General features: G+C 37.7%; 1 protein-coding gene across 2 annotated transcripts in view; it reads left to right on the plus strand.

Annotated features, from left to right (window-relative positions):
• Window positions 1-12,273, plus strand: part of arhgef39 (Rho guanine nucleotide exchange factor (GEF) 39) — a 94,138-nt gene that overhangs the window by 38,401 nt on the left and 43,464 nt on the right. For both annotated transcript variants that reach the window (XM_084711151.1, XM_084711152.1), the window contains exon 6: window positions 4,382-4,452. In XM_084711151.1, the coding sequence (XP_084567277.1) occupies window positions 4,382-4,452 (71 nt within the window). The remainder of the gene's footprint in view (window positions 1-4,381; window positions 4,453-12,273) is intronic.

Raw genomic sequence — 12,273 nt, forward strand, 5'->3', positions numbered from 1 at the left:
TAGAGGAAAAACTCCCATTTTCCTTTACACAGACTCTGAAAAAATCACACAAATCATTTTAATGGGTTTTTCCAATGAAAATTAGGGAAATTCTGTAAAAATTCTTTACTTCTTTTAATATTGCAAATCGTATTGCAGATGTAATATCCTCTAAAATATTCACAATTTCATGTTTTTTCAAAAATAGCTCAGCTGTAATTCTGAGTTCCTGCCTTGTTGTCCATGTTGACTTTGTAACAAAAAGACATCATAGTTGCACCACAACAACAGAACTTCCCATTCCCTTCTAAAGACAGGACAGCACGTGCACTCTCATGCAGATATCTTCAAGAATCACCTTTGTGGTGTTATATTCTCTACACACAGAACATATAAACATTATGACACTACACTGTTGTCGCTCTCAAGCATGTCTCATTCCTCTTGTGCCACCACATGGAGTAGCAGTGGTGTACAAGCTGCTCGCATCACTAATGACCTCTCTCTCTCAGTGGCACCACAATGTCTCTGAAACAAGCCCAGACTGCACAAAGACAGGCTGCAAAGGCAGACAGACACTGGAAATCAATGTCAATTGTCAATGCACTTCAAGGTCACATCATCCCAGTAAAAAGGATATTTCTGAGGAAGCTGATGCTCTTCACAACTGTTACTTTAGATGAAAACTGACAATAAGTTACTTTATTTCACTACAAATGGGCTGCAATTTATTTATCATATTGTACAGTTGAGTTAAGTCTTTTCTTTTTTAATCTCTTAATCAGGTTGGAATGTATTTTTGAAATGAAGTCGGTCTCTGTAGTCCTGGAGGTCCATTCATCAGTAGTGAGAGACTGCCAGGGAACTGGATAATTCCTGGATGACTGCAGCAGATGAGAAGGCACAAGAGACTGACTGATGTAGAAGTGAAGGAATGTTATAGCACTGTAATACAAGCCTATGGGTGATGCAGATGCTGTGTGTGCAGTGTTTGTCTCCAGAGTCATTCTCAACTGTGGCTGAACATTGGGCCTCATGCAAGAACCACTTGTATGAACAGATTTGTTCTTAAGTGGTGTATACAAGTGCTTTAGGAGAACTTGATACAAACACAATTTATGAGGTCCAGAGCTGTTGTAAAGTCACGTGCAGTCAGTCTGCTGGTATACAAACCAAACCAAGTTTTTCTCTAATGACTGTTGGACTGCATTTCAAATTATAATATAGTTGTAAATATATAAAGCCTATCATCATTCATTCAATGATCTCTTAGGTGTATTGGCTGTATATCTTTACATGTTTATGGTTTATAAAGTTGCTGGTCATGGCAATGCCCTCACTTATTCTGTTGTCTGTCTCTGTGATAGAAATGTTTCCTTGACCCCTCCTCTTGCTGCCATCATCGAAGGCACCTTACTGTGGCTGTGGCAAGTTGTTTTTTTTCTTTTGAGTCATTTTCTATGTCAAGATATTTCTTCTTTATTTCAGTGATAGTTCAACCCTCAGGTAACACGTCATTAACAGAACTTTTTCTCATTTTTCCATTTTTCTGCTTTAGCAGCTCCTTTAATTCAGCTTCTGACGCTGTTAAAATGACAAACTTTTCTTGATGGATCTCTGAAAGCAGAACTTAAAAGTCGGAACTTGTAAAAAGTTTGTCTTTTTACTCTTTGATACCAAATCCATGAACGAACACTTGCTGACATATGGAGCAGGAAGTGTAGCCTTATATGGTATTATTGGGGCGTTAATTATGTTAATTTCCAAGTGTCATGTACGTGCATTTACACAGTTAGGAGCGTTTGTTGGATCTGACATGTGACATGTTCACACAAGCCTTTCATACGCAAAAAAGTCGGAGAAAATTAAGACGAGAATATGAAAACATTGTTGCATGAGGCCCAATGTTAGTGCATGATTTTTGTTCGATCCATCATTCTTTGTCAAACGTATGTCTCTGTGTTACTTGGAATCAATAACGCTCCCAATTGATAGATTGAAATGGGATCAGGGTTTGGTCAAATTCAGGTTAAATCCAGTTTTAGTGATTTGGAGGCCTCAGGCAATAACCAACATGATTCCCTTTCTCCATTAATGCAATCACAGCTAGTGAACACGACTATTTGGAGGCAGCTCTTTTCATTTAACAGAGCCACAGAGGTAAAGGGCCCAAAGTTTGAGCTGTTGTCTGATCTCATCCACCAAACTGTTTAACTCATCACTGTTCAGCAGTGGAGTAACAAATAAGTACATTTACAACTGACAAACAACAATGAGCTACTTGTACTTTACTTGACTATTTTCACTTTCTGCTACTTTATATTTCTACTTTACTTTGTAGATTGAGATTAACAATCCAAAACATTAACGCACCACAAATAAAAAATGATGGTGTGTCATTAAACTACCCAGCAATATACTGAACAAAGTATTTAACATCAGCTGCACATTTACCAGCTGCAACATTAAACTGATGAACACATTCATTTAATTACTAATATTAATTAATAACTACAGTCCAATTACATATCATTATTATTATTATTATTGAGTAATACCTCAAAAAAAAACTTTTGTAACTTTTGTGCAGCCTTCTTCAAACTAAATCTAGATAAATATCTATGAAAGATCAATTTAAAATGTATACACATATTTATATACACAAAAGAGGGTGCTTTGGTGGGAGTTGGTGTCTCAATAATTATTCTTTATTTCAAAATAATAATATAATGTAAAATAATTAATTTGTATTTTAAAATATTGTGTTAGTACCTCAAAATAATAATTTAGTATATCAGTATAATCAGTTAGTACTTCCTGTAGGTCATTATAATGTGAATCTCTCCCAAAATAATAAGTCGCTATCTCAAAATAATGATTTAGTGTTTCAGAATATTGAATTAGTATCTCAAAAATAGTGACTTTTATTATTTATTATTATTAAGTCATTATTTTGAGATACTAACTCAATATTTTGAAACAGTAAATCATTATTAGATGGAGTTATTTTGAGAAAAATTGACATTTCCATGACATACAGGATCTTCTTTTTTTTCCATCATATTGGCAGAAATGGTCCTCTGTAGATACAGACATATGGAGATGAGAGAATAGCTCTGATCTGTCTGTTTCTAACAGAGACTCCTGCAGTGTAGTTTTGACATGTCTCAGATACATCACAACATTACAGATGAACATCAGGGTTAATGGTCAAAGAAAGTTTAAACATCTGTCCATACTCACTTGTTTCTCTTTCACTCGCCATGAACTCTCTCTCTCCCTCTCACTCTCACTCTCTCTCACTCTCTGCTGTGAGAAATGAATTCCTTTGTCCATGAGGCAGTTGTGGTGTCTCTTCCTGGTGCCAGACGCACAGCGCATAATGCGTGTGTATGTAGCGACAAATTCACAAGGCCCTCCTGGCAGGCGAGGCTCCAGGCAATTGCCTGCCTGTGCCATGCCATGTGATAAAACCGCCTATGGACAAATTATCAGTGCCTGCATTAGCTGCACACTATATGAACTAGACATCCGGGGACTAACCAGGAGTTTTAGCTGGTAGACTGATCCACACACAACACATTCTCTTAAAATATGAAACTCCATAGCTACCTGAATTAGAGTGTATTGTGTTAATTCAACAATCAGCAGTAAAAATTTTGTTCACACTGGACCAAAGAAAGATAAATACCAAACATCCTGTTCTGAACATTTTGAGGTGAATACATTTTACCATTACGCTCCCAGTGAACCAGGCCTCATTAATATACTTGTGGTAATAGAGAGTGCAGAGAGAACGGGGAGACGATCCATCACTTTGATTATCCATCAAAGTAATTCATAAAACATAAATTATTTAATTAGAGTGCTGTAATGTTAATTGTACTGTGAAAATGCTACTCTCAGCCAGGTTTTTGTTCGATTGATTTCATAAGATGTTTTAAGACTTAATTTTAGATGATAATGAAGGTCCATTGTCTTAACGTTGTGCCCACGTCTTGTTTCACTGGATGGAGTAATAGTGACTGTTTCATTTGTTGTCTGAGGATGACTCAAGTAAAACCAGTGCAGATCTTCATCGCATTATGTTACATAGACCTAAGAGGTCATCACAATCAATGCTCCTTCAAGACAAAACCTGCTTTCTCCGGTCTGCATCAGACTGTGTGTACACTTTCTTTGCCTGTTAGATTCCTCTGAGGTGCAGTTTGTAAGGTACTGCTGCTGATTTCCTGCATCCAGTCTGCAGTGACAGGTCAAAGAATGTTCTGTTCAACACTGGCTGCTACATGAGTAATGTCACCAAGTGTTTATTGTTGCAGTTTACACTTTTTCCTTTTTACAATGACATTTTTAGACAGTGAGCACACAGTAACCTTCTTTATTCTCTGTTTTCTCACAGGTATAAACATTTCCTGCAGGACCTGACTGCCAACACGAGTCCAGACAACCCAGAGTTTCAGCAGATTTCAAGTAAGTGTCTTTTCCAGTCATGCTGCTAGGTCCGGGGCGATTTTACGTCATTATCAACGTCATTGATTATAAAACTGTTTATTTACATAATGTGTGTAGCACTGAACTGCTGCGCTCAGTCAAAGCATAGATTCACCCAGGGAACAAGCAGCCATGATCATGCATTATGAAGTCATTTCTGCAACTTCAAACCATGGGTCATCTGATGTTGTTATTTGGCCATTTCATATTTTAGTTTTCTTTAATGACGGTCTATGAGTGAGAAAATGGCTTCAGTAACATTACAGACTGTTGTTTTTACAGTTTGTAAATTATTTTCCTTGCCCCACATTGATGCAAAAGTACATTTGCCAGTGATTATCTTAACTCAAATCAATGTTATTTTACGTCTGAAGTCAAGTACTATATATCAATACTGATTCTCTGGGTCAGAGAAAAGGGTTGACACAGCGGTTAAATTAACATGCATCCCAGCAGTCTGAATTTGAGACATTTCAATGTTTTTCTTGTATCAAATAGGGTCTCTTGGAAATTTAACCAGTTTCAAAAGATGCCACTTATTATCTTTATTCTAATGTGCTGTATATGTCTGTTTCTCAGGGTGATGACTGAACAAATTATTGAAATACTAACCCTCTGTGGTGCGGTGTTGCCTTGATACGTGTTTTTGGCCCTTTACACTCACACAACATATCCTCAATCATGGTGCAAACTTTACAAAAGAGGCAGGAACCTGAGGAAACTAATTTGTCACTTGACTCCCTGGAGGTCATGTTGAATCCCTTTTGTGCAGCCTTCCTCACCTGGTTCATCTCCATCATCTTGTCACAAAAATGGTCTGAAAATGTCTTTCTGTCATTTTACTATCTGGAAAAAAATGGATTCACATAAATAGATGAGTAAAGTTTGATTTTTTGATTTATTGTGAAATGCACTTTTGAAATTTGATAATGAAGTAACTGAAAACTGTTTGAATGTAAATGCTGCCTTGAAGTAACACTGTACTTCTATAGATTCCCATCCTGACAGTTTTGATTTTGTGTATTTAGGTTTATATACTGTTAAACCAAGAGTATATTGGTATACTCAGGACTGGGTGTAAAATGCATTAGTAACTATATTATTTTCAACTCATAAACAGTGCGCTTAAGAAGATTAATCACCACCTATTTTGGTAATTGATTCATCGCTATGAGTAATTTTTAAGACAAAAAAAAGTCCAAATTCTCTGATTACAGCTTCATAAATGTGAATATTTTATGATTTCTTTACTTGTTTGTGACAGTAAACTGAATATATTTGGTCTGTGGGCAAAACAAGACATTTGAGTACATCACTGTGTGTTCTGGGAAACACTTTCACCATTTTCTGACATTTTATGGACCAAACAACTAATCGATTAATTGAGAAAATAATCAACAGATTAATTGACAATGAAAATATGTTTACTCTGTCTGTTTCACATTCATTCCTATAGGCTGTTCCACAGTGGTATAATGCTGCCTGGGGGTAACATCCAGACAAACAAACTCATGAAAAGAGTTATAATAATAATCAGTGAATTAGTTGTTTGTCCACTGGTTCCCAAACTTTTTCTGGCATGCCCCCCTTTCAGAAGCTGAAAAAAGTTAAATCATTAAAAAGTATCAATCATTAACAATAACTGGGGTTGGAACTGATTAAAAAAAAGTCATTCAACTTTGTTTCATTCTTTATTTCTCCTCTGGTCTGGTCCCTGTCAGTAACCCTGAGTGCTTTTATTATGGAAGGTTGTGTCTGGAGCTGCACACACAATGCTGTTGCCTCCTCCTCTTCCAGTCTGTCAGGATTTTTGGGGTTTGTCAGCGACAGCAACCTAACAACGAGTGATGAGCATGTGATGATGTGCTCTGCATCACTAGTCACAAAGATTTTTAGCTCCCTCCCAAGTGGAACTCTTTCTACCTGTGACAAACAGTTTGGAGCACAGCAGAGTTAAACAAAGCTGTACAATTATAGAATGTAAGGCCAGTCCTCCAACAGCAGGAAAACCAACACAAAAACCCAAGACTTTCATCGCAGCAGTCAGACTCTGTCATAGTGAAAGACAGCCCTCATTATCTTCATTTGAGGAACAAAGGAAAGTGCTCCCTATCCCTTTCATTCCTCATTTGTTATTATTGTCACAGCAGCGCTTGGCTAGTAGAGAAATGAAAGCGAGCCAGAGCTCAATATGCGTGTAAGTTCTAGTTTGATGTGGATTTTGACATAATTAATTGGGAGCGGATCAGAGGATATTAAGCGGGAGCTATATTAATAAATAAAATCTTCAACATCAACACGAATCCCGATAATGACTAATTTCAATCGTCAAATAAACAGCGAATCTGACTCAAGTGCGAATGTACACAAGGAATTATTTATGTGTATCAATTAAAATCTCATTGCTGGTGTGCTGCCTTTGCTTACAAATTAAAACAGCCCCTTACTCTAAGATGAAGGTACATATCTAAATGTGCTCCACCATCGCCTCTTCCTCTTCTCATTAGAGATCCTTTTTTTAAACTCTGCTGCTTTTTATTGGGGTTGGTGTGTGTGTGTGTGTGTGTGTGTGTGTGTGTGTGTGTGTGTGTGTGTGTGTGTCTGTATGTGTGGAAATACTTCCTATAGTCAGCCCGGTTGTATTGTAAAGGGAATTATTTAAAAAAAGAAATTCCAGACAAATCACATTGTATCTGATTAAGCAAACTAGCAGATAGAATCACAAGAGGCTTTGTTGTTGTTGTTTTCTCTTGTTGTGCTGCTTTTCCTCTCCTTTGTCCCCCCCTCCCTTTTTCCCCTCGCAGTGCATTCAAGCTGGATTTAATTGTTGTAATTGCAGTGCTTCAGGAGTTTTCATCAGCCTGCTTTAATATGACACTCCAGTGCTGAACACCGCTGTACTAACTATAACCAAGTCTGACCTGACTAGAAGCAACTCTCCAACTCTGTCAGAGATTTAACAGTAAAAGTTAACAGTTGTCTTCCCGTGGTCAAACACTGTCTAAATAGTGAATAAATGGAATAAAGAGCTGTAAGAAGTGGAAGATGTCTTCAGAATGTCTAATGGGCTAGATGTATTATTAATGCCTCGGCCAGAACTCAGCCCAAGAATACTGTAATTAGGAGTTGTTGTTTTTCTAAAGCAGCCAATGGAAAATATTCCAAACATGTGCAACAAAGGGAAGAAGTCTACATGGATGCCTTGTTTGGTTTACATTGTAATTGTTGTGAAGTTAAGCGAGCCAATTAGGCCGTGATTATTTTAGTGTAGTCAAGTTGCCCTGAGGATCAAGTTCATCCGCCGAGTTTCAGTGCTCAGAACAAAAGCAGGAAAGTTGAGCTTGAAATTAGAATCCATCTCTTTGTTGTTATTTTGGACGCGTTAATGATGTAGTTCTAAATGTTTACAGCAATTATTATGGCTGGCACACAGTAATTGGATGCTTGTGTCTATTTTGATGATTTGCCTATTTGTTCTGGGGCAGAGATTTTAAGGCTTTGTACAAAAAAGTAAGGAAGGTAGTTTGTGAAAGAGTTCTTTACATGCAGATAGATGTGGAGTAATACAGCGAGTCCACTGACAGAACATTCAGACTGAAACTGGGCTCAACAATAAGGCTTGCCAGGTTGCCTGGGGCAAGTATCATGCTATGTCAGGCAAGTAAATCTAGCAGCTCACTGGCCTGACCAGGCAAGTACTAAAATGAGTTACACTATTTTGATAATCAATTAATTGTTAAAACACTTTTTCATGGAAACATGGCAGAAAATATTGCATCAGCCTCTCAAATATGGCGATTTCCTGATTTTCTTTATTTATTATCATGTTATGTGAATATCTTTGGATTTTAGACAAAATGAGCCATATGAAGACATTAAGGCTGCACAATCATGATCGCAATAAAATCAAAATATGGCCAAGTGCAAATCACAATTTTTTGAAAAAGGAAAAATCTGTGAGAAAACATCATAATAATGAGGTACTGTGGTGCTGCAGAGATGACCTGGCCCAAAAATACTGTTCTCCAGATGAAAATGTGTTTCTTTGGTACAGACCTCAATGAATATTATTAATTAATATGCAAAACTGATCATTTCAACAAATCGTTCAGAATTTCACAACCATAATTTCAGTCAAAATAATCACAATATGATTTTTCTACCAAATCATTCAGCCCTAAAAGACAGTCCCTCCAGGAAGTTATGACGTTGTAATCACAACAATTCACGTAAATTACACCAATCCCTGTGAATTCTTTTCGGCCTTGCAACTTTGTCCAATCTCTGCAACTTTTCCACAAATTTGACTAATCATTATTGCTTCTTGTGAGTTCTACGTATCCTAGCAGCTCCCTGTGCAAATATCATACACATACATCTCAGCAAACCGACTCAGTGTTTTATTTTATTTTTCACAATTCTTTAGCATTTATATATTTTTTTTTATCATGGGTATTGAACAGAATACAACATTTGTCGGTGTTATTGACATTTATCTGTGACCTTTGATATGTTATAATTTTCTGGTTACTGTTTTGACTGTGTTGTTTGAGCTCCAAAAAGATTTTGCTTTGTTGAGGAATAACCACACGCACTTTATCTAATCCTGAACCTCCCACACTGACAGGGAATGCAGTACCAAGGTGGTTTAGTTACAGCGGCTCAGACCAGGACTCTTGACTACAGGGATGATGAAAACATGACAGGCAGGGACAAGAGAGCTGTGTAGCAGGACAGGAGCAAGCTGGAGGTCCAGCATCAGAAGCAGGGAAAAACAGTGTGTAGAACAGAAATGTTTTCACATTTAACTCCAGTCAGGAGTTGGTGATTGCTGGAACAGTGGAAATACTAACCAAGATGGTTGTTATGAGTTTTACATGGTTTTTCTGTTGAACTTGAATGAAGTATGTTTTATGATGAGTTGACAAGTCAATTCAATCTGTTTTAGTGTGGTAAAAAAACAGCAACTTGAATTTAAAAGGTGTATAGTGGTATTTTTCTGTTTAATAAGGAGAATACATGAAAGATTCTACTGGGCATGACATGTCTGCACCACAGTTTTGATCCATCCTCCTCATGGCTGCAGCCCCCACCACTAATGTTTCAGAGACATTTCATTATGGAGCGTTTTGCCTGATTATGTCACTCAGTTTTTGTTATTTTCATCCACTTTCCTTGTTTTTTGTGCTTCGGCCATGGCAGCGTAGTCAGTTTTCTTTTTTGTCTGTTTCTATGATTGCAAGTATGCACGAGGTCTTTTATTTTGAAAATTGATGACATCCTCTCTGCTTTGTCTGTGTCTGACTTCCCGTCCACTCAATCTGCTCTGTGCAAACTGACGCAACATCTGTCAAAAATAAACTTGTGTAGAATGGCTGCAGTCAGCTCCAGCTGATGTGGTGCAGCTGTAATGTGACACCGCCTTGTCTGGTGGAATCAAGCTGTCAGTTTATTTGGTTTATTTACCAGACCATTATTTATTTGCTCCCCCTAGTGGTCAAATCTGGGTCCTGTATTATTTTAAAATGCTGTTGTTGTTACCACCAGTTAACATCTGTGTCACCAAATCAACCACAACTAAAATTAGTAGGATTAAATTTTAGTTATTTATTCAATAAACCTACTAAACATGAGCTTGTATCAGTTTTACACCATCAATCCACAACTGATAGAGCAGCAGGGTGTTGTACAGGAGCTGAGGTGGGAATCGTCCGATGTTTGTGGTAAACACTTTGGAGAAAATAGGTTTATTTAACCAAATGAGCTGTGCTTATTGGGGGCTACTGTTGTTTGCATAAAATTACAGACTGACAGCTCAGCTGATTTACGGGAGGGTAATGCATTATGGGCTCCAATAGCCGCAGCGGTGGAGACCAGAATCCCTCTAATTAATATGACCGTGCTTAGATGTCCCTACACACACATTCAAAGACAACACACAGCCCAGCCTGACCCACTCAGCAGAGCATCAGGCCCAATCAGGACTGCTGGGAGATTTTAATTTGCACAGTTAAGTTCTCAGCAAGAGCTCACTGATGAAATTAAGCAAAATCAGGCTGAGTGAGCCCCCAAACAAAGACTACAACCCCTTTACATGTCTGTGTCTGTGTACCTGTGGTAGGATACAGGTTCAGGTGTATTATCCCATGAGAAGCACAGCACTTTTGGATTCACTGTATTTTGTCCTCATACTCAGATCTTAAATCTTCTATTAAGACAGTTGACCAGAAAAAGAAAATGCAGTAAACAGGGTCCAGTGTTGATGTTTGTTTTCACTTGCCTGTTCTGTCTGACTGTTGGCCAGTATCAACTTACCTAAAGTCAACTTTTAGTTGTCCCTATACAAATTGTTGTAATTATTAGCAGATATCAACTAACAAAATAGGCCTGGGCGATATAGCCGAAAAACCTATCACGATAGTTAAGTTTAATATGGGTCAATAATAATAATAATTATTGATCGTGTAAGTTGTGACTGATGATATGTTGTGTACTACAAAGGGTGGAAGTGGCTGAGGGTTTGTTTTAGGGCTGGGCAATATAATGATGTTTTATTGTATTGTGATATGACACTAGATATTGTGATAGATTTTGGATATGGTTATATCGTGATATGTCAGAAGTGTTGTCTTTTCCTGGTTTTAAAGGCTGCATTGCTGTCCAGTGACGTCATTTTGAGAATTTACCAGACTGTTCCAGCTGATCTCATATTTGCCTTTACTCACTTAGGCATTATATCCACATTACTGATGATTATTTATAAAATAATCTAACCTTTTTTGAAAGCACAAATAGTCAACCCTGTAATATTGTTGCAATATAATACAAGTTTTGTGATCACCTGACCTGCTCAGTGTTCATGTTTCATCAAGCACTAGCGAGGCCATGAAGGAGAGGTTGTCAACAGCCTTCTCAGCTGTCAATTAAGCAAGATGCTCTTATGGCACTCCAGCGTTATTTTTCAGAAACTTGACTTGCTTTTGAAATATTACCCCATTTTATTTGCTTTGCGCTCCAACTTGCAGCAAACTATGCAGTAAACAGTTGGAATTTTTACACCACCCAACTAAACTGTTTCCAGGATGATTGAAATGCCTGCTTGAGATTCAGCTCATAAACTTCGTCTTGAGTCATAGCAATTTTCTTGTGAGTGCCGGATCATTACTGCGCAAGTGCAGCTTTTAGCCCAGAAGTGAAGGAAACTAAATGCTCACTCCTTAGCTACATCCATCATAAGCTCCGAAAAAAAAAACAATAACAACAAACAACAAAAAAACATTTTAATATTTTTTCTTCCACTTTCCCAACTGGGCAAGTCAGTCACTAGATTTAGTAGCCTGACATGGCATTTTACTTGCCCTGGGTAATCAGGCAATTCTTATTGTTGAGCCCAATGACATATCTTGTAGTTGGACAGAATTACAGCTCCCCGAAAGTGAGGGTAAAGCATCTGAGACGCCCTCTGGTGGATGGTTGCAGTACAAGTCATAAATCCTGCCTTCCAGTGTTAACAAATAGCACATTGGCCAAACTAAAACATCAAAGTACATTTGTTTTTTTATTATTTTTTTCCAGAGATGGTTTCTGTCATTTTGAGTAGTTCTTACTAAGCTGATGTTTGTTGAGTTGAATGAGCTGACTGTGTGGGCCAGAACTCGATACAACAGCTCAATTACTGGTCACTGGTCCTCAGCGAAAGATGGCAGCACTCATGTCTGGAATATTTTGTTTTTTTGTACAGTGGGAGGAAGTGGAGACATGTCATATGTCTTTATTTACCGTCACTGGTTGAGCCTTGTA

Source organism: Lutjanus erythropterus, chromosome 22, assembly GCF_056507025.1.
Source record: "Lutjanus erythropterus isolate fLutEry1 chromosome 22, fLutEry1.hap2, whole genome shotgun sequence".
NCBI lineage: Eukaryota > Metazoa > Chordata > Actinopteri > Lutjaniformes > Lutjanidae > Lutjanus > Lutjanus erythropterus.